Consider the following 24,249-nt stretch of genomic DNA (forward strand, 5'->3'; position numbering starts at 1 on the left):
AATACAAGTGTTTTTGTCTAGAAGTATGTCACTCTTAACTAGATGAGTTTGCAGTGAAAGAGTCTGGTTCCTTCAGTAATTTCTCTATGGTACTTTCTCTCTCCACAAGCTGTCATCGGCTGCATCCCACAGGCCTTCCCTACAGATTATGGTGCTTCTTTTCTTCCTAACCAATTATCACCCTCCGTGTGTTTGTGCTGTGGCTGGAATCACCACACAGTAGCCGGTAGCAAGGTCTGCCCCAGGCTGAACCACTTAGTTTTAATTTACACAAATGGTGGCGGGAGTTATTGTTGTGAAATTATTATTGAAAATAAACACGCTGTTGCTGTATGGGCCAGGATTGCACTTTCACTCTCAGTCCATATTTTGCTTCAGCTCGCCCCTCTGTGCGGTAGAAACCCGAGCCCTTTGGCTTCCACACACCAATTAGTTCAAAGCTGGGTTCAGTCTGTGGCTCTGAGAAATGCTAAGTAAGTTACTTGCGTCATGATGTAGCCTGTGTGAATCGTCATAGAAAGTACTAATAGTTTTAGATTGCACAAATAAATGGTTTAACTGTGCATGATTAGTTCACATGATGTTGCAGTTTGTCGAGCTATTTCTTGAGTGGTTGAGCTTCACGTAAGTGGACAAAGTAAAAGTTTTACTATTGATCAAATGTTTACAGGTATTTTTGCGTTAATAAAACAATTTTATTTTCTATAAAGCAGAGCAAAATATTTTGATAATTTAAGTTTGTTTAATTTATTCATGGCAATGGGGGGTCGCCAAAGTGCAATGAACCGCCAACTTATCCAGCATATATTTTGCACAGCAGATGCCCTTCCAGCTGTAACCCAGTACTAAGAGACTTAATTTAGTTTAATTAATTTAATTTAATTTAATTTAATCTTATTTTATTTTATTTTATTTTATTTTATTTTATTTTAGTCCCTTTATTAATCAGGGGTTACACAGCGGAAGCCCTTCAAACTTCAAACCAATATTGGGAAACATTAGTTTAATTTAATTTTATTAAAATTTTAATTGACTGTTTAATTATTTAATTGACTATTAATTATGTGATTTTTAAATACAATAAATAAAACTTCCTTAAATGTTTATATAATAAACATTTTTATTTTAATTTCATTTATTCCTTTTAAGTTATAGATTTTATCTTATTTTAATGCTTTTCAATACAGAGTGGGAAAAATGTCTGCGTAATACTCTAAATAGACTAATAATAACATTTATTTGTGTAATCTATTATTCTGTTGCTGTATTTTTAATATCACCCAATCTTCTGTTAAATGATTGCAATCTCTGCATTTTAAATGATTTGTTTTCTTAAAATTAATTTGCAACTAAAAATATTAAATATGTTTTTTTATGAATTTGACTGATTGACCGCTCCATGAAATTTTACTTTGTAATATTATTATAACTACACAGCATTACATTATTATAATAATATTATACTTGATTGTATAATAAGTAATATTTAATTACGTTAATATAGTACTCGTTTAACTCTCACAAAATATGGTAGAAAACAGGTAGTTCATTCATTTTCTTTTCGGCTTAGTCCCTTATTTAATCAGGGATCGCCACAGCAGAATGAACCACCAACTTTTCCAGCATATGTTTTACCCAGCAGATGCCCTTCCAGCCCCAACACAACACTGGAAAACACCCATACACTCTTGCATTCACACATATACGCTATGGCCAATTTAGTTTATTCAATTCACTTGTATCACATGTGGGAAAATCTGGAGCACCCAGAGGAAACCCCCGCGAACACGGGGAAAACATACAAACTCCACACAGAAATGCCAACTGACAAAACAATGATAATATATTATTTTTAATTTTTAATAATATTTAATTATGTTAAAATCGTATTTGTTTAACTCTCACCATACAAAATATGGTAGAAAACAATGTGATATAGATATATTTATACTTCTAGATATTAATAGAACTCCACCATATTTCTTGGGGCCCAAAGTGGCCGCTTAACCTCGCTTATTGGTTAAACCGTTATTTGGTTATAAATGTCCAAAAAAGGGACATTATTTTCATTTACATTACATAGATTTTTCTTATGTGTATGTATATGGTTGGCACAGACCTCTATGTATATTTTATAGCTCACCCTTAAATAAGCCACATGCTAACAACATTTTTATTGATACTTTATTGTTTACCTGACACAATTGATCATTTGAAAGCAGCACAAATATTTAATAGTTCCCCTTAATTTTAAAAGTATATGAATTCATTATAAATGCAGTTCTTCTTTTAAATTCCTCATAATTCCATATAATTCCATCATAAATTGGAATAATCAAATCAGTCTCTGTGTTACTTTTCTGTAATCAGAGGAGGCGATTAGCTAATTTACTTTGTCTGTCAATACAAATGTGACTTCAAAGCTCAAACCACAAGAAACGTCTCCTCACTCCTTGATTTACGAGCCTGGAGTTGTTGTGTCACCCAAAACCAATGTCAAGGTTAAACATTCATGAGGCAAATGGCAATATTTGCAGATCAAGCATTCAGCTTGTTGACAAGGGATGAGACAGGAAGAGCTCAAAGTCACCTGAGCCACCATATATACCGATACAACTGTACACATTAGATAAAACAAATATGAACATAATCCATAGACTTTTCCACATCAAGCCTAGTGATTGACTGACAATCAGTCCCCTAACAGGGATCAAACATTTCACCCCATTATCCGATTTGGCTAATGTATCATTTCCTTCCTCTCCTTTTGTCATGTCGAAGGATGTGGCGATCAGCTGAATGGGAGAAATGGGGTTTGATGCAAATCAAAGACAAATCACACCTATACAAACTCCAGCAGCTGGACCCACACGTACCTAAATGTGTGAGCATTTGCTTATGAGGGCCAACTGCGTGCTTACATTTAGAGTCAAATTGGCATTCAGGCATAGTCAAACCAGCCGTAGTCAAATGGGGTCTTAAGTGCGTGTGTAACAAATTGGAGCTTTATCTCACCACCTGATGTTTCTTAGACTGACCACACCCAGGAAACATGCGGCTGGCGTTTGCATGCGCCACAGGAGAGGGGGCTTCCTTTTTTCGGACAAACAAAAGCCTAATGCGGTGCTCAAACACACTTTTTTAGTGACTGACCTGAGAAGTGAGGCTTGTGATGTCTCAGTGGTGGACAGAAACATTATTTTTAATTAAAGGATAGTTCATGAAAATGAATCACTTACTCACAGTTAAAAAACATATAATTTTATTCATTTCTTTCTTCAGCTGAGCACCTAACAAGATATTCTGGGCAGTGTTGAAAATCAGCAGCCATTGACATTCATTGTAGGAACCAAAAAATACCACAAAAATGGTATGAAAAAATGACTGATGCTTAATTCGAGACTCTCCCTTTAAAGACATATTCTGTATCTTTATCTGAGTATTGAGAGTTTCAAATTCCTTTGAAAGGAATTTAAAAGGAAGCTTTCTGTTCTGAGTCCGTCTCAGCTAAATGACTAGCTTATTCGAATGATCCGTTCAGAGTGATTCTTCACTAAACAACTCGCTCATTGAAATGAACTGTTTTGAGTGAGTCTCCACTAAACAACTCGCTGATTCAAATGATCCATTCAGAGTAAGTCTCCACTAAACAACTCACTCATTTATATGATTGGTCAGAATGAGTTCAACTAAATGAATCACTCATTCATATGATCTGTTCAGAGTGAGTTCAACTAAATGACTCACTGATTCATATGATCTGTTCAGAGTCAGTCTCCACTAAATGACCAGCTTAATCAAATGATCCGTTCAGAGTGATTTTCATTAAACAACTTGCTCATTGAAATAATCTGTTCAGAGTGAGTCTCCACTAAACGACTCACTGATTCAACAGATCTATTCAGAGTGACTCTCTGTTAAACAACTCGCTCATTCAAATGATCCATTCAGAGTGAGTCTCCACTAAACAACTCACTCATTTATATGATTGGTCAGAATAAGTTCAATTAATGACTCACTCATTCATATGATCTGTTCAGAGTCAGTCTCCACTAAATGACCAGCTTAATCAAATGATCCGTTCAGAGTGATTCTTCATTAAACAACTCGCTCATTGAAATAATCTGTTCAGAGTGAGTCTCCACTAAACGACTCACTGATTCAACAGATCTAATCAGAGTGATTCTCTGTTAAACAACTCGCTCATTCAAATGATCCATTCAGAGTGAGTCTCGACTAAACAACTCACTTATTCATATGATTGGTCAAAATGAGTTCAACTAAATGACTCACTCATTCTTATGATCTTTTTAGAGTGAGTCTCTTCTAAACAACTCACTAATTTGTATGATCTGTTCAGAGTGATTTCAACTACACAACTCACTTATTCATATGATCTATTCAGAGTGAGTCTCTCTCTACTAAACAACTCACTCTTTCATGTGATCTGTTCAGAGTGATTTCAACTAAACAACTCAGTCATTCATGTGATCTGTTCAGAATGAGTTCAACTAAACAATTCACTTATTCAAATGATCAGTTCAGAGTGCGTTAAACTAAATGACTCATGCATATGATCCATTGAGAGTTAGTTCAAATAAATGACTCACTCATTCATATGATCTGTTCAGAGTGATTTCAACTAAACGACTCACTTATTCATATGATCCATTCAGAGTAAGTTCAAATAAATGACTCATGCATATGATCCATTGAGAGTTAGTTCAACTAAATGACTCACTCATTCATATAATCTTTTCAGAGTAAGTCTCTGCTAAATGACTTACTGATTCAACTGAGCCATTCAGAGTGAGTCTCCACTAAACAACTCTTTCTTTTAAACATTCTGTTTAGAGTGAGTTCAACTAAACAACTCAGTCATTCATGTAATCTGTTCAGAATGAGTTCAACTAAACAACTCACTTATTCAAATGATCAGTTCAGAGTGCGTTAAACTAAATGACTCACTCATTCATATAATCTTTTCAGAGTAAGTCTCTGCTAAATGACTTACTGATTCAACTGAGCCATTCAGAGTGAGTCTCCACTAAACAACTCTTTCTTTTAAACATTCTGTTTAGAGTGAGTTCAACTAAGCTACTCACACATTCATATGATCTGTTCAGAGTTCAACTAAACAACTCACTTATTCATATGATCCATTCAGAGTAAGTTCAAATAAATGACTCATGCATATGATCCATTGAGAGTTAGTTCAACTAAATGACTCACTCATTCATATAATCTTTTCAGAGTAAGTCTCTGCTAAATGACTTACTGATTCAACTGAGCCATTCAGAGTGAGTCTCCACTAAACAACTCTTTCTTTTAAACATTCTGTTTAGAGTGAGTTCAACTAAGCTACTCACACATTCATATGATCTGTTCAGAGTTCAACTAAACAACTCACTTATTCATATGATCCATTCAGAGTAAGTTCAAATAAATGACTCATGCATATGATCCATTGAGAGTTAGTTCAACTAAATGACTCACTCATTCATATGATCTTTTCAGAGTAAGTCTCTGCTAAATGACTTACTGATTCAACTGATCCATTCAGAGTAAGTTTCTACTAAACAACTCTCTCATTTAAACATTGTGTTCAGAGTGAGTTCAACTAAATGACTCATTCATTCATATGATCTGTTCAGAGTGAGTTTCCACTAAAAAACTCACTTTTTCAAATTATCCATTCAAAGTGAGTCTTCACTAAACAACTCGCTGAACAACTCGCTGAGTCTCTAGAAAACATGTCACTGAATTTACAAAATGATCTTAATGGGTAAGTTTTATTTTAAAGCTGTATACAATAAAAACTAATGTCAAGTATTCATAATTTTGTCGGCTGAAGTGCTTGATAGATTTAATGTTAGTATGGTTACATAGCATTCTTAGATGTAAACACATTTTTTAAACATTATATCACTTCTATATACAGTATATGTATAATTTATATGTCAGCACAAATAAAAGCATCGCTTTTGTTTGTGTTATACACTAGAGTATATGATATAATTTTGTTATTTTCACATGTTTGCACGGTTGAATTGTAGTGAATTATTAGTATAGTTCACAGTTTTTTTGGAATACAATTTTCTTGCCAAATAAATGTTCATTTATTCAACAAGTACTATTAATAAATTAAAAATCAAAGGCTTCTGTTCTTTCACTCGAGTAAAACTGTAAAGGAGGACTTTATACTTTTACTGGAGTAGTGTTTTATTGGTGCATCTGTATACTTTTACTCAAATGGCAGATTTGTGTACTCTGTCCACCACTGTCTGACACATCTTGATGCTGGTGAGATGGAGATCCGATGAGCCGTGTTGTAGTCATTAGCTGTGGGTCAGAGGTTTTTAGAGTGGTGGTCAGATTCGCTAGTGCTAATCGCCTCATCTCTGTTCGCCCAAATGATAATATTTACACCCCAACTAAATCAGCCGAGGACATCTCTGTTGACTGCTGGGGCATGTTTTCACAATAAAACGACAGAAGTTCACTTGCAGTTGTCACGCTAGTCTGTCCACCCTGTCCACACACATTCAGTGAGAGAGAGAGAGAGAGAGAGAGAGAGAGAGAGAGAGAGAGAGAGAGAGAGAGAGAGAGAGAGAGAGAGAGAGAGAGAGAGAGAGAGAGACACACGTGTGTTCAATATCAATGTCTGCTAGAACTGAGACTGAGAGATCGGTTTCATTTTCTCTCCGTCTACTGCCAGGTTGTATCAGTCCTCTTATGTGTACATAAATGAATGTTGCGTGATCTACAATAAAGCTTTAGTAAGGCTGTTAAAGGTAAAGGTTTAAGTTCACCAAGGAATAAAACATTTTTTATTTTTTTATTTTAAGTGTCTTTCTTTTTTTCTTTCTTTCTTTCTTTTATGAAACATTGTCATATTTACCATGTTTACCAAGAGCTGGCAAAACAATACCTTTACATTAAAAATATAAAATTAACTTGATGCTTTTTGTAGTTACCATTAAATGCTTTTTACGTCTATTTGTCTGCAATATAATGTATTTGACTTTTTTTTTCTAAAAATATTTTACAATATTTTTTCCCGAATTCCTATTAAGCATCATTGTTTAAAGGTATTGGGATTATATATATATATAAATATATATATATATATATTTTTTTTTTTACAGTAAATAAGTAAATAATTAATGTGCTTCAGGTCTCTTATGCTCACCATTTTGCCATTTGTTTAATCTTAAACACAGTAATAGTATTGATATTGTGAAATAGAATTAATTATTAGTAACTGAACAGAATTAATAGTAACTGTTGTGCTTTATTGTAAGTTTACATTGTAAATGTCTTTCACATTTGATCAAATTAATGCATACTTGTTATGTATGTTTGTGCATTTTTATACAGTTGAAGTCAGAATTATTAGCGCGCTTTGATTTTGTTTTCTTTTTTAAATACTTCCCAAATGATGTTTAACAGAGCAAGAAAATGTTCACAGTATGTCTGATAATATTTTTTTCTTCTGGAGAAAGTCTTATTTCTTTTATTTTGGCTAGAATAAAAGCAAATAATAATTAAAAAAAAACATTTTAAGGTCAAAGTTATTAGCCCCTTTAAGCTATATTTTTTTCATTGTCTACAGAAAAAATGATCAGTGTACAATAACTTGCCTAATTACCCTAACCTGCCTAGTTAACCTAATTAACCTAGGTAAGCCTTTAAATTTTACTTTAAGCTGTATAAAAGTGTCTTGAAAATTATCTAGTATCTAAATATTATTTCCTATCATCATGGCAAAGAGAAAATTATTAGAACTGAGTTATTAAAACTATTATGTTGAAATGTGTTGAAAAAAATCTTCCCTCCATTAAACAGAAATTGCGGAAGAAAATAAACAGAGAGCTAATAATTCTGACTTCAACTGTATATAAAACATACTGTACAATACTTTATTGGTATATCTTTGTACAATTCAATACTTTAAATACTTTTGAAGGGTATATCTAAATAATTTAGGTATTATATTGAATGAATTTATTCATTTAAAAGGGACATGAACAATAATTACATTAACTTCAAAAAGAAAAGATGCATAGTGGTAGGCTGTGAGATTGTTATTGTCCACCTTACCTGTACAGGTAAAAATGTAAGCAATAATAATCAATTAAATAAAAAGTCAGTTAAAAACATACAGGCATAATCACATATACACTGAAACACTGACAAGTCAAAAAAATCACTCCGTGTGTACAAATTTGATTTGACCAAAACCCCCTCCTAGTCAGGCGTGAAAACATCTTATTATTTGTACTTTTCTGTTGGGAGAGGATTCCATAGATTTGTGGCTTTATACATAAAAGAAGATTGACCAAAAGACGTCTTACATCTAGGGACAATATATTCCTCTCTTATCAGAGAACGTGTCATTGCTATGTTTTCTCTAATGCGGAATTAAAAATATATATATATATTGATGGAGCAGAAAGATTGTGAATAATTTTAAAAACAATACTGTTTTTATATATATATATATATATATAAGTGATGGTACAACGAGGCTTTTTATTATGAATTTTAAGTGCTCTCTTGTATAATAATTGCAACAGTGTTATAGATAATTTACATGCCTGAGACCAGCTGGTTATACAGTACAACATATATGGAACAATCATAATATTTAAATACACACCGGACGCCTCATAAGATAGAGAATCTCTAATATGTATAAAATTTCTTAAAAGTTTAAAAAAGTTTAAAAGTTGTCATTTGTATATATAAATATTTATGTGTGTGTGGGTATACATTGTTAATGTTAATCCTTTAGTTGTGGTAACAATTACAGTTGTTAATCCTTCCTTGTTTTTATTTTTATTTTAGTTTGACAGTAAACAAAATGAAATCACAAAATGATTTTTTTGCCAAATAGAAATAATATTTAACATAACATAAGGTGCATGTGCGTGTGTTTATGTTTAATTATTTCCCTAATTTCTGTTTAACAAATAAAAGATTTTTTCAACACATTTCTAAACATAATAGTTTTAATAACTCATATCTAATAACTGATTTATTTTCTCTTTCCCATGATGACAGTAAATAATAATTGACTAGATATTTTTCAAGACACTTCTATACAGCTTAAAGTGACATTTAAAGGCTTAATTAGGTTAACTAGTATTAACTAGTATTGTATAACTATTGCTTGTTCTGTAGAGTATTGAAAAAATATAGCTAAAGGGGCTAATAATATTGACCTTAAAATGTTTTAAAAAAATATATAACTGCTTTTATTTTAGGCTCAATAAAGCAACTAAGACTTTCTCCAGAAAAAAAAATATTATCAGACAGACAATTTCCTTGCTCTGTTAAACATCAATTGGGAAATAATACAAAAAAAAAAAAAGAAAAAATCATTTGGGCTAATAATTCTGACTTCAACTGTGTGTGTGTATATATAAATTTATATACTGTTAAAGTCAGAATTATTCTTTCACAATATAAACACGTTAATTTAATACATTATTTTATACATGTATACATTGAAGTTTAAAAATATGCATACATTAAGGTTTATGAAATCATACATTTTAACACTCAAAACAATAACACATTTTATGAAAGTGCTGGTTATTTTTAGTTGGTGAAATCCGACCCATTGTTATTAATGTTAACAAACTGGACTGTATTATGGCTTAAGTGTTGCCAAAATACTGACACTGATAGCAGTTTAACTGTGATTAATGTGATTGATGAGCATATCGTGTCAGTAATTAGTTTTAGTCCAATACGTTGAATACCTCTGACATATAGCATAGAAAGTTTTTGAAACTGATTAAATTTGTTATAACATTGCTGCATCAATTTATTCAAGTTTTCAAGTGCAGAACAAGTCGGTATCATCTTCATTCTCAATTTGAATACTTAAACTTAACAGTGTGAGGACTCCAAAGCATGAAAGTAAGTTTTTAAATAAAGTTTAACTAGAATACAACTTAAAAACTAGGCAAAATTGCATGATAATTTCAAACATCCACATGTATTGTCATTCCTATACTATCCAATTGTATCACACCACACAATATATCCAATGGCTGACCTTTTCTTTTTGACATTTAACTACAATACCGAACCTACACACACAACTCTAGGTAAATGTTAGCTCTTTACCATACTGCAGAGTTGTGTTGTTGTTTTTTTTGTTTTTTGTTTTTTGTATGAGAGAAAGAAAAGCTCAGGTGTTTCCCTTGCTCGGGCTTGTCCTGACTTTCAGATTGACAGAAAGCAAAACAGAGTCAGGTTTCAGCTTCAGAAAAAGTACATGTGCTCTCCAAACAATGTCTGCTTCTCAAAGTGCACATGTCTGCATTTAGAGTTGGCGTGAACGTGCCGAAGCATTGATCTGACTGGAATCTTTAAACTAGACACTTCTTTTTGCTCACCGTTGAGCTGTGAATGTCCATGATGGCTTATTTCATATTTAACATCAAAGCTAATATTGGAATATAACATAAACCTTAAAGTTACACTGTAAAAAGCGATATGTTGACTTTACTTAAAGAGAGAGAGTAAATGAGATGCCTTGTAACTTATAAGTAAACAAACTATGTGCATAATTATAAAACTTAAGACAGCGTTTACTGACCTTTTTTAGGTCAAATCAACTTGTTGCTTTTAAGGCAATGGCTTTACTTTTAAAGTAAAGAAACAAATCGCTCTTTATATACACTTGGTGTCGTTAAAACGTTGAACCCATTTCACGACAGTTATGCAAGTAGCCAAGTTAGAGTGGCATCTAGATAACTTCAAACTTATTTCAGCTCTTTAGGTATAATCAAATGAGCAAAGATATTAGTGATAATGCTGCTGGAAGACAAAGACTGTTTATGTGTTAATTTGCTTATCATACAGATACCAGTTGAAGGTTGCCATGTATGTCTATTTGCAGTTCAAACTCTATAATTTAATAAGTATCCCTTTGAGCTATTTTCTTTGAAGGTATACTGCAACAGTTATGCTTCCTTGACTAATAATTATATGGTAGACGCTGAAGAATCTCACCCGTTTTGACACAAATGCCAAGAAACGATTTGACTGTCTTAAGCTGTTTAGACATTGGAAACCGAAAAATGTAGTCTATTTGGTTTAGGGCTTTTTGTTTTTCATTTATAAGTGCTTGTTTGTGTGTTTAGACCAGTTTAACCTGTTCAGTACCCTGGAAACAGTGGAGCATGACAACTGAAGCTGAGCTCACTGAATGATAATGGGGGTGGATTTCCATAGAATTGGCACATGCTGTGTGTGGTACCGTGAGTCAAGATGTCAAATAGTTGAAAATAGGAGTCAAATCTGTGTCTTAGCCTTGCTGTTGTCCTAAAATGCTACATACACCATTGACCCTTTGGGCCAAAAATCACCCACCTTCACTAAACCTCTAATATAAAGCATGTAGCGTCCTGGTTAAAACATGACTAAGTCTTTCACTGATGGTTCACGATTAATTTATTGGTCACACTCTGTAGAATTAGTATGTATTATTTCATCATTAATCAGCATAAAAACTAGAGAGAAAATAAACAAAAAACAAACACAAATGAATCCCGAAAGTTAAAACATTAAGCCAACATCAACAATCAAACATTAATCCTAAACAAATAAACCAAATTACCTAATTTTTCCCTCAAACCAGGAGCTATAACTCATGAAGGAGGAATCCGTGAAGCAACCATATACCTGTGCCCCTTTTACCGTGTTTCACCTAGCATTCCATACTTTGTTTTCATTCATTACTAAACGCAATATATACATGCGGAAGGCTCCGCAATTTTGACGTCATAATTAAAGTCCCCAAACAACTTAATTCATTCAACAAATCAAACCGTATCCAAAATACAACAAAACATAAAAAAAATCACACATTATTTCAAGTTTTTTTTACACTCAAATCTGTTTTGCATGAAGAAACGACTTGATCCTCATCACAAACTCTGTTTAGGTGTTTCAGTCATCAGTGTGGAGTTTTAATGAATGTTTAATCACTTGTTTTTGACTGAAGTAAAGGGTATATTTTCTGATGTAAAAACAAGCAAGACAGTATTCATTTAAAACTGTTAAAACAGCAGATTCTCATTGTGTGTGTGTGTTTGTGTGTTGAAGTGTGCAATAGGCATGGGCCAGAATAAGATTGTGATGGTATAAAATATCATGGTTTTACGGTATTGTAATTACTGCTCCTAAATATGTTCTTTTTAAGTGTATGGAAAAAAACTTTTCCCCTGTTGATCACAGTATGTTTCATTTCAAGAAACATTTGAAATATTTTGGAACAGTAGCTTTTGTTGTGGAGCCTCCTTTTCTGCTGGAGATACTGTTCCCCCTAAAAATGAAATAAAATAGTTGCAAAAAACACATTAATAAACAGAGAAAATGTATAGAATGTAACAGAAAATTCTGGCAGTTTTAAAACCTTGACTTTTCCAAACCACAGTAAACCTTTAAACTGGTCATCATCCTATGGCTATTGAGCACTGTGGGGGATAGGCTTAGGGTTGAGGTTGGGTGTGCACATAAAGAAGTATTGCATGCAGCTCACCTTGCAAGTGCATGAAGTCTGAATCCAGACCCATCTCCAAAATCTAGACATTCACAGATCTTTTTGTCAAATGAAGGGATTGATTCTTTGAACAAAATAGGTTTGAGAATTTAAATTTGATTTTGAATTGAGAATTTAAATTTTTGATTTGAAACAGAATTCTAAGACCACATTGGACAATGGTTTACACTTTTAAAAAAAAAAATGTTAGCACTTTCAATGATCTGATCTCTCAAGTGGTAAACCAAGATTCATTCCTAAATGGGTTTCTTATGATCACTTCTTATGATCACTTGTTCGAGACACTTTCATCACACTCAACGTTGCTTTTGGAGGAGCGCTTTGTTTGATGGATGAGTACTATTAAATGGATGAATCCTTGTTATGTGGCTTTTAAGAAAGCTTAAGGATGAAAGGATAATAAGGAGTTAAAATTGTAGGAAGGTTGATTGTAATGCGTGTGCTTTGGGTTAAAGCAGCGCAGTATGATTTGAGGCTCTGTGATGAAACAATGATGAATGTTCATGTGCATTTTGTCAGTAAAGAGAGTTCTAGTAAACTTCCAGCTAATGCTTTAAAGTAGAGCAACATTTACTGCGCAGAGTTGTAGTTAACTGAGAAGCTACGCAAAATTGTGTTCAAAACCAAATTAATTAAATCGGATAATAATGCAATCGAGATAATTATTCTGTGATAATGGCAGCTGTTTGCGTGCTTCTCTATGAATCACAGCTCTGTTGAATAAATTGTTTCATATAAATACCTTTATTCGAGTGTTATGAATCCCCATGAGAGATGATTCTGTTGTCATATGATTGTTAGAATCAATGAACACAGTTGACTAACTATTAAAATACTTTAACTATTAATATTGAAAACAAAATTATTCTATTATTAATTAATCCCCCTTATGTTGTTCCAATCCCTTGAGACCTTCATGCTAAAAAAGGTAGAAAATTGTCAAAATATTCACTTTAGTAACTGTGATCAAACGGAGCTCCAAAAACACCTTTGTCTGCCACTGAAAAAAAAATTTGCTTTGTCTTCTCTTCAGCATCGCGTGCACATTTATTTAATATGGATAATATGAGGGCTTCTGAGGCCCAGAAGAGGCAACTGGGAAAGGTGGTAATAACAGCAATTGTATGGGGAGACTTGTTAAATGTTAATAATAATACACATTTACAAAGCGATGTAATGCTTTCAGAAAAATCACAATCGATATATATATATATATATATATATATATATATATATATATATATATATATATATATATATATATATATATATATATATATATATATATATATATATATATATATATATATATATATATATATATATATCCATGCCTAATATCAGATGGCCAGAAAGTGATATTTTTTATACATTTTTTAAGTCCAGAGACTGATGTGTATACCATGTGTGATAGGACTTTAAAGTGGTCATAAATGAAGTGAATGAATGAATAAGTAGCTGCTTGGACCCAGAAACAGTATTTCATTTGTCACGACTTATCTAGCGGATACAAAGAAAAAGTATTAAATAAGGCTTTCATGATTTTCAATAAAGGCATTCTTTATCATACACTTTTAAATTGTTACCATTAGGTTGTGGACTTTGTGTTACCAGATGCTTAAGAAGTGGGACTAAATTATCATTTATACCTCAAGCAGTTAAGTTTTTAATTTCTTTCTTTCTTAGTAGCAGTTGATGTCCAGTATACTGGATAGTTATTTAGAGAAGGGGAACCATGGTATGTTAGGTTTTTAAATTATTTATTTCTATAAATGCCAAATGAAATTTTGATACGTGGACAAATAATGTTAACTAACTAACTAATGACGCTTGCGAGTTGTGCTGCAGAATCTAATGGGTATTTGTTCAACTGATGCAGTTTCTGTTCTTTTTTTAATAGGTAAAAGTTTTGTATAGTTTCACATGCTCATTCATTCATAAATCATGCATAAATCACTTGTCATATTTAGACAGCATCATCTTGGGTGTCAGAATTACATTTTTGTACAGCTAAAATCACTCTGGTTTGATGATTACCATACATAGTAACATTTCATTCTCAATTAAGTCTAATAACAAACAATTTGTGGTTTCTGCACATTTTAATGGGATAGTTTAAAATTCTGCCACCCCTGAATCATCTTCTATGTTTTCCATATCTGATGAGTTTCTTATAAAGGAAAATATACTGAAGAATGCTGGTGGAAAAAAGCAATTGACTTTTACTATGGATGTCAGTGGCTGGATTTTTCTAACTTTTTTTTTTTTTTTTTTTTGAATATCTTGTTTTGTGTTCAACAAAAGTCATAAAAGTTTAGAACAGAGAATCCCAAACTAGGGCCCGCTGGCCAAAGATGGCCCATGGTTGCCTTTGATTTGGCCCACCATCCCATCTGAGAAGAGAGTAAGAACAATAATGTTGGTTTAGAGACTGTCATTTCATATTTTACTAAATCTTTTATTTGTTTGTTTTATTGTTCTGAAAATCGTAAAAAAATGTAATCTTTTCATTTAAAATTAATCAGATTTATTTTAAAATGTGCATACTGTCCACTGACGGTTAGAGGACAACACAGAGACTTTGGTGAGCAAATCAAGGGCAGATTCTGCTTGACTAGTGTATTCAGCATTAAGCTTCAATGTGTAATAAATGGGATTGGTTATGGTTTTGGTTAGGGAGTTATAATAAAAAAAAATTGTTAATACAATGTAAAGCAATGTTTTCCATTTATTGAAAATAATATGAAATGAATTAGGAAATGACCCATGGCAACTTTAATGTAAAATAATTTGCTATATTTATCTTTGGGCAACTGCTCTCAGTGATATTTGGTTTTTGGCCTTTCATACAAAAATGTTTGGGCACCCCTGGTTTATAACCTCTTGAGTGTGAGTACATAGTTAGGAAAGTTTTAGGTGATCCTTTAATGGGCTAAATAAATGTTTAAATGTTGCCTGTTCTTAAATCTTTATTAATTTAATAAGCATCTTAAACTCATAGATTGATGTCTATTTTCTCAACAGGGTCTATGGCTTCTACAAGGGAATCCTTCCCCCCATTTTGGCCGAGACCCCAAAAAGAGCAGTGAAGGTAACAGGAACAGCATTTGACTCCAAGCTTAAACCCATCACTTAAACTATACACACTCTGATCTTTTGCAACCTGGCCTGCAGAGTGTAAACACACACACACACACACACACACACACACAGACCACATATGAATGTCCTCAGCAAAAACACTCATCCCCTCTCTGTGTTTGTCGTCATGCCACATGTGTTTGCTGTTGAAAACTCCCATTATTGACCTACATGGATAGATATTGCTACTGGCCTCACTTCAGTATCATGTATAAACAGTGTGTATATACACGCTTGAGTTTAGATGAGCACTTAGTGTGGCTTTAGGCCATCGGTTATGGGTTCCTCACAATGGCTGTCTGAAAGAAGAGCGAGCCCATTATTTGCTTTCGATTGGTAGACTTAACATGCTTTAACAGTTTAACTGAAAAAAATCTTCACCTGACATGGAAATTCTGTCATCATGTAGTCCTTCTCATGTCATTCAAGTTGTTTGAATGACACTCTTAAAAATAAAGGTTAGTGCTACAGAACCAAGCCCAAATGGCGCATTTATACAGTTTAGTAACCATATTGTGACTCACAATACGTCTAACTATAACATAACAAGGTTTTAAAATTGTTTCTTTATAAATACAGTCATGTCTGCTAATTATATCATTGTATAATGTGTTATGAACATGTTTAATCTGAAATATGTTACTAATAAGTATTAATAATACTATTATAAATGTGGCGATAAAACTGTAATTAAGAAAAATGAAAGGTTTTGTTGTGTCTTTTTAGATATTTTTAAAGAACAGACGTTTATTGAACTGTTATGCATTATAAATGCAGCTGTTATTTATTATGAGCACGAACTTCATGGAAAGTGTTGCCCTGTTTCTCATGGAACCTGAGATTGTTTGTTTATGAAATTGCGATGAATGTGATTTGGCATTCTGCAAAGTAGTCTACATGCAGTTAGTTCAGCATAACCTAAGTATTCTTTAAGCTTTTGTCAAAGAGATTAAAGATTTAATCTGCTGTTTGCTGAAATCTTCCCTTTTTAGTGTAGGTGCAGTCACCAGATTATTGACTGATATGTGAATGTATCATCCAGAGTGAACTAGAACAATAAAAACTCTCTAAACAATCTTTAGCTCTCTTAACTAAAATCCTTGTATCTTATAATATTCTGTTAGTTGGTTCAGAAATGAACAATGTTTTTTTTTTTCAAATTAATTTATTTTATTTTATTGTATTTTATTATTTTTTATTTAGTTTTATTTTAATTTGTTTTACTATATTTTGTTTTATTTTTTAATTTAATTTAATTTAATTTAGTTTAGTTTTATTAAGTTTTATTTTATATGATTGTATTTATTTTTATTAGTTTTTTGTTTTGTTTTTGTTTTATTTTGTTTTATCCATTTATTTATTTTTGATTTATTTTTTATTTTTTTAACATTTTTATTTTTTATTTTTTTTTTTAGTTCTATTTTTTTCATTTAATTTATTTTAATTTGATTTGGTTTTGTTTTATTTTATTTTACTTTGATTTATTTTTTTTATTTTATTTTGTGATATTATATTTAGTTTTTTATTTAGTTTAATTTAATTTAGTTTATTTTATTTATTTTTATTTATTTTTGTTTTATTTAGTTTTTTGTTTTGTTTTGTTTTATTTAGTTTTGTTTAGTTTTTATTTAAATATGCATTTCCATATATAAAAATAATTTTGTCGATTTAATTTAATGCAGATAACAAAATCTCTTCTTGATCTGTTCTTCAGGGTAAAAAAAAAAAAACACTTTTGTAAAGACTTGAAATATAGGGCACAAGTTGGTGCTACATTTATCATTTTGGAGCTTGACAGCTCCAGTCCTCACTCACTTTGTACTGAAAAGAGTGGCCGGGACATTTTTCAAACCACCTTTTGTACTCCACAGAATAAATAGTCATAAGGATTTGCAATGACATGAGAATGAGTTTAAAAAAAAAGAGTATCCTTAAATAGTGATCCATGAATCCACCTGACGCTCCACATCTGGTGCTTTAAACCAACTGAACAGCATATCTACAGGCCCTGGCCTCCATCAGTCTTGCTGGATGTTTTATTATCTAATATCTGTCAAGCCGAGCGATGCTTAACTTAATATAAAGAATTCTACTCTGCACTGCTAGTCATCTATGTGGGTATTTCTGTTTGCGCAGTGTCATGTTGACAGCTCGAGTGTTCTCATTCACTACAGTTGAGCTGTGTTTGCTCAAGGTGTGAGCATTCATCTTGTCTGCGTGCATTTTGCGTCTGAAAACACTTCCTGACAAGTTATCCTGATCTCTTTTTTTCGCAGTTTTTTACCTTTGAGCAGTACAAGAAGCTGTTGAGCTTTACTTCTTTATCGCCCGGCATGGTAAGTCATCTGATATAAGACACTGTACACACAATCACATTCACAGTCAAGCCAAGCACTCTCCTCATTACATGGCATTCTGGCAGAGAGTGCGAGCTGTAATCGAGACGAATGCTGCTCAGCCAGGCGTATGAGAGATCGCCCATTACTTAGACAGCAGTCTGTCAGTGTGGCAGCAGGCTTGATGGCTGAGCCCAGCGGCGGATCTCGCGTCTTCAGCCTTAAAACCTCCACCTGCCTTATCAATCACACCTGTCTCCGCCTTCTCCAGCTAGAGATGTCAATCCACACACACAGCCCACAGGCACAGGGAACAGAAGAGTGATGTGTGGAGTGTGTGAGAGTGAGTGTGGCAAGCCGTTTAGACGTAGATTCATTCAAGGCTTGTGAAGTCTTCAATTTCATTGACATTTTCAGAAGTTAAAATAAATTTAAAAATTAAGTAAAGCTTTTTTTAAATGAATTTTAATCCAGAATTTAAAATTTGAATTCAAATACACCATAATCTGTTTTTGTTGAAAAAACTTGACATTAACAACACAACAAAACTTGTCATAAATCTGGAATAAACATGACTGTCTTGGGGTCATTATAATCATGTCAAAGATATTTTTTTCTGATCACTTTTTTTCCAATAGAACAAACAATTGTTTTTAAAACTTGTGTTTAAAATTGTCAAGTTATTTTATAAAAGCATCATTAATATTTACAGACATCACCTATATTGGCTACTGTTAACACCAATTTATTGATTACATTTGCTCTGCATCCAAGGACCAGTTGTTTAATACATGATAACTTGTTTTGTACTTGATATGCTCAACTGAAATAAATAGTTTATTTAAATAAATTAGTCTTAAAATTATAGGTGGGCATAGGTTATTTTTTTTTTAATCTAGATTAATCTAGACTATTATCGGAATCAATCTAGATCAATCTAGATTAAAATGGCTCATTTGAATTCTGCCAAAGGCATTCAGAATATGTGTGCTACCCAAATAATAAGTCTTTGAGAACGGGTTTCTCAAGCCAGGTGGCGCATTAGACCAGTTGCTCATCTCCTGTTTCCAAAATGCGTCACAAACAGCTTGAGAAACTGTTCTACTGTGATAATTAGTGATAAAAAAAAATGATGTTCAATAAGATGTACTTGTGTTTACTAACTGTTTATTTAGTTAAGAATACATTTTGAACTGTAGGCCTACATAAGCTCAAAACAGCGCTTTTTGATTACCTTAATTCCAGTCATAACTGAGCTAAACAGAAATGGAATTAAGACATGTGGAGTATGCAGATATTAGTGGATTTATTGAAGTAAACACAGCGATCAACCTATTACCGTCATGTAGGACTTTTCACCATATTTTCCGACAAGATCCACACACGCGTCTGTCATTAAAGGAACGCACACACACACACACACACACACACACACACACACACACACACACACACACACACACACACACACACACACACATCGCAAAATGCGGAAGTTTTATTTAATTTTTTTTCCATTTGGTGTGCGTTATTAAATTCCATAACACTCTCACCAGTCCTTACTCCTTTTTTTTTCATCTAATACCCCAGTTTGTCATGGGGCCATGAATGAAATGTTCACTTTGAGAATAGATTAACGACGATATATTTTTTTTATTGCCCGATAAGAGTCTCACGTTAACGTGCCTATAACAGCCCACCACTGCTTGAAATACCTCCTTTTCATGTAATTTCCTGTTAACATGTGCTAGTTTTTGCTTTATGTTAAAATCTATTTGTGTTTAGGTATTATAACAAATTAAGTCCTAACAACTATATAGCTATTAAAATGGTTTGAGGAAACTGATTGCGGCAAACCCTTTAAGTTGACCAACTTTGTTTGGACTCGATTCGTTTAAGTTAACGGAACTCAGATTTGATAAGTGAACATAAAATCTTTAAGTTACTTATACTCTAAATGTTTGATGATATTAATTCAAATAGAATAAGTGAAGATGATTCAGTATATATAATTTTACAGTACTCAAACCATTTGGTTTTAAAACTCAAACAGTTTGCTGCAATTGTTTTCCTCAAATGGGTTTTACAGTGTATTGAACTGCAGGTTAAGTATGTTTATATAATAACTTTACCTGTTTAAAGCTATCAGTTACTAGTTAATTAGTTAAAGTTATTAGTAATTAATACATTTATGGTAACTAATTATCTTAACATTTCCGAATTTGATTGTAATGCAATCATCTGCACCTTTTGTAAAGCTGTTTTGAAACAATAATTATTGTGAAAATGCTATACAAATAATGTTGAATTGAATTGATATTCAATTTGTACCACTGTAGTCAAGAAACATATTAATGACACTGTTATAAAATGTATGATACAGTTATGACCTTGTGATTATCATGTTTATGACAGGTTTTGTTTGTTTGTCAAGTTGTCACAACAAAGACATCACAAACAATGTGACCTTTGCATTTAAAATATCATAACAGAGCTAATGACACTTAATGACAGTCATCATAAGCATGCATAAAATCTCATACATTCATGACGTGTCATGTTATATTTAGAAAGGTTTCATGACGGTGAAACACCCCTTCAAGTAGTGTCATCACACTTTAAAATTGCTTTCTGTAAATTGAGTTTTCAGCATTTTGTAATTCATGTTTTTCCCACTTATTTATCCTTTTGAATTGCATTATGGGACATTGATCTTTGCATTAAGAGATTTTCATGTTGAAAAGTTGACTTTTATTGAAATTTTAATAGTAATAGTAATATATTTTCTGGGTTGGTGTTTTAAAATACAGTCCAAAAACAAGCTGGCAGTGCATTATTTCTCTATATATATTATTTCTTAAACAATATATATTGTCTCAAACTACTCAAATATCATGAAAAGTCTCTTTGTTAAACCTGCAGAGATGATTTTTCTAAATCAAAAGTGGACAAAGCAGAGATAAAAATCCCACTATACAATTCACAACCATAAATAATAAGAAAACACCTGTAAAACTAGCAGAAATTTAGTTCTTGATAAATTTAGTACAAGTAAAATTTCAGATATCAAGAATTACACTTATTTTCCTATCTGAAATTAAATTACTGATATAAATTCAATTGCTGTGAGAAATAATCTCATTATTGATATCAAGAATTACCATTCTTGCTAGTATAAATGTAATTCCTGATATAGAAAATGTGATTACACTGCAAAAATCTCGTTTCAAGTTCAAATATCTGAAAAAAATCTTAAATCAAGATGTGTTTTCTTGACAAGTAAAAAATATTGTCTTGTTTTAGAAATAATTTGTCAAAATTAAGAGTCTTTTTCTTAAAACAAGTAAAGTAATTTGCCAATGGGATAAGCAAAATCATCTTATTTCAATACGAATACACACATCTTTTGCTTACCCCCTTGGCTGATTGTTTAGCTTGTTTTGAGGAAGAACGCTTATTATTTCTGAAAACAAGAATAGTTTTTACTTGTACATGATGCTTCTTAATTGAAGAACTTTCACATATTGGGACTAAAACAAGACAAAAATTCTAATCAAGAAAGCATTACTTAGCAAAAAAGCAAAAAATCTAATTACCAAGAATTGGCAATCAATGTTTTAAATGTTGCCATTATTGATATCTACTAGTGGATAAAAAAATAAAATGCATTTATAACAGTCAAACTGGCTTGCCATATGTAAGTGAATTCAAGCGAGTGATTGAGCCATATATTTAGCTGAAACAACTGTATGATTGATGAAGACGTGTGCTGAAATATGACAAATAAGAAATGGCTGCCTTTGTAAACACGGTCAAGGAGATGTCCGGTTTTCAGAAACAAAATGAGTAATGAGGCGCACACACTGTCTTGTATTGTATGCACAAGCATGTATACATGCTATGCAATCAGATGTGCATAAAGTGCAAATGTGCGAGTGTAGTGATCTCACACACACACACACACACACACACACATGTGCGTGCACATTTGGAAGGTATTAATTGAGGGTGTGGGTGTGTACGATCCCCAGCTCACCTTATGCAAACACACTCAAACATCTCCTTTGTCACTTTTAAAGTAGGCCTGAAGCCTGCTGACATACGGGTCAAGTGCTTGAATGCAGAGTCACTAATCATAAAGTAAAAATTAACCGCATATTATTTTGAAGCAACATTATTCTATTCAAGCTTATTGACTAAAATATGTTTTGACGAAAGAAGAGATGGACGATTCACCATTAAAGTGACTAAACAGTGAGTATTTTTAAAATAAGAATTTATTTTAAAAATCTTTGAAACATAAAAGCCACTTTTTTAAATGATTCTGATTCACTTCAGGGTTGGAAAGTTGAAGAAATAGTGTTTTTATAAATGTAGGTATTAAGAGTGACATTCAGATGAATCGCCTAAATTTGTCAGCCGCTATTTTGCTGTTTTACTCTAAAAACATTTTGACAAGTTTTTTTTATAAATAGTAAATTCTATTGTGTTGAAATTTAAACCAGTATCTTTTTTGCATTTTTATTCTATATACTTGTATGCCACTGGCCATTAAACCAGGGGTTCCCAAACTTTTCAACTCACGACCCCCAAAGTAACAATGCCAATGTCAGACGACCCCCAATGTTGGTTATAAATATAAAAAAACTTGCACACTATGGCACACTATAGTATATATATATATATATATATATATATATATATATATATATATATATATATATATATATATATATATATATATATATATATATATATATATATATATTTTTTTTTTTTTTTTTTTTTTTTTTTCAGAAAGTTTAACCTGGTGCTATAAAATCTATGTGCTGCATCTGACGCTATTGCTGTGTCTTCAATACAACATAATCACTCTAGTGGTTGCAAAAAAAATCGAAAGGCTAATGACTTCTGATGTAACTTCTGTAGGTTAATAAAATGAAATAATCACCAAGTGAATTCACCAAGCGATACTGTACAAATATTCATATTTTAATAGGTACAAGTCAGAATATGTATACATATGAATAAATGACTAGGCTCCTTCTGTCAGAATTGTTGAACATCTGCCTGGTCGGTCTCTTTGGTCATCAAACCAGAGATTGTTATGTATCAGTCGAGGCTGAAATGCAGGGCTGATAGTTCTTTCGCAGTAGCTGGTCCTAAATTGTGGAATGCTCTGCCCCTCCGCATTAGATCTATATGATTTCTGTCTGTTTTTAAATTTAGGTTAAAAACGTATTAAAATTATGTATTAAAAATTTTGTATCATAAAATGTGTCATGTTTGTTTCATTTATTGTTATTTTAAACAAAATCATTATATATTTGACATAGAAAAAGAATATTTTGCTGATATATTAAAGGACAAAGTTTAAAATCGTAGAAAATGTATTATGTATGTATTATAATTTATGCAATATAATAAACTATATACAATTTACTTATTATTTGATGTATTTAGTATTTCACTTATGATTTGTTTCATTTGTGCATAAATGTAGTTGTTACACTGGATGATTTTTTAACTAATTCCACTCATGTTTTATTTTCACAAAAAGTATTTGACCCATTCATGTACCCAGTTTTACTGAAACTGGTATATTTACATTAAGTTTTCCTGAAAGCTATTTGAAACATTTATGTAGACACTTATAAAGCGGATATAATATTACAGAATGCATGTTTGACACTATATTCTAGTGTAGTAAAGAATCATTCTTTTAGATGTATAATTTATTTTATTGAAAAATAAATCCATAACATATTCATATTGTAAAGTACTAACTGAAATCAAAAACTGTTTTTCATTCAAACACAAAAACTGTGACTAAATAAGCTTAAGCTGGACGTGAAAATGAACACTGCTGTTAATTTGGTGCCATTGTTAATCTGTGAGCATGAAAATATAAAACCTTTTGCTCCTCCAGTCGAGCAGTTATTGCGCCATCTGAAGTCATTTATCTTTGTCCCAGTCATTTTGTCTGAGCCGCTTCATTCATCTCTGATTCCCGTCTGTGTTTCCTTTCTGAAAATGATTGACGACGGCAGTTTTATTCATTCACTCATTCATTCATTTGTGGGTTAAAGTCAAGTTCTGCGTCTATACAAACACGTTCCTGAAAGGCGAAGTGTCACACTAGCATTGTTCCTGTGAGTTATGCCATTTATGTGTGACATTCCTTCAGTG

The 24,249-nt window shown here is 32.2% G+C and overlaps 1 protein-coding gene across 6 annotated transcripts in view; it reads left to right on the forward strand.

The window, feature by feature from the left end:
* Positions 1–24,249, forward strand: part of slc25a21 (solute carrier family 25 member 21) — a 203,191-nt gene that overhangs the window by 158,984 nt on the left and 19,958 nt on the right. For 5 of the 6 annotated variants that reach the window (XR_015512781.1, XR_015512782.1, XR_015512783.1 and 2 more), the window contains 2 exon segments: positions 15,608–15,674; positions 18,001–18,060. Coding sequence is in view for 3 of the 6 variants with exons in the window: in NM_001076632.1 (NP_001070100.1) it covers positions 15,608–15,674; positions 18,001–18,060 (127 nt within the window). In the remaining 3 variants the exon portion in view is untranslated. 6 annotated transcript variants of the gene reach the window in all.

This window comes from Danio rerio, chromosome 17 (genome assembly GCF_052040795.2).
Source record: "Danio rerio strain M-AB ecotype USA chromosome 17, GRCz13ab, whole genome shotgun sequence".
In the NCBI taxonomy this organism is placed as follows: Eukaryota; Metazoa; Chordata; class Actinopteri; order Cypriniformes; family Danionidae; genus Danio; species Danio rerio.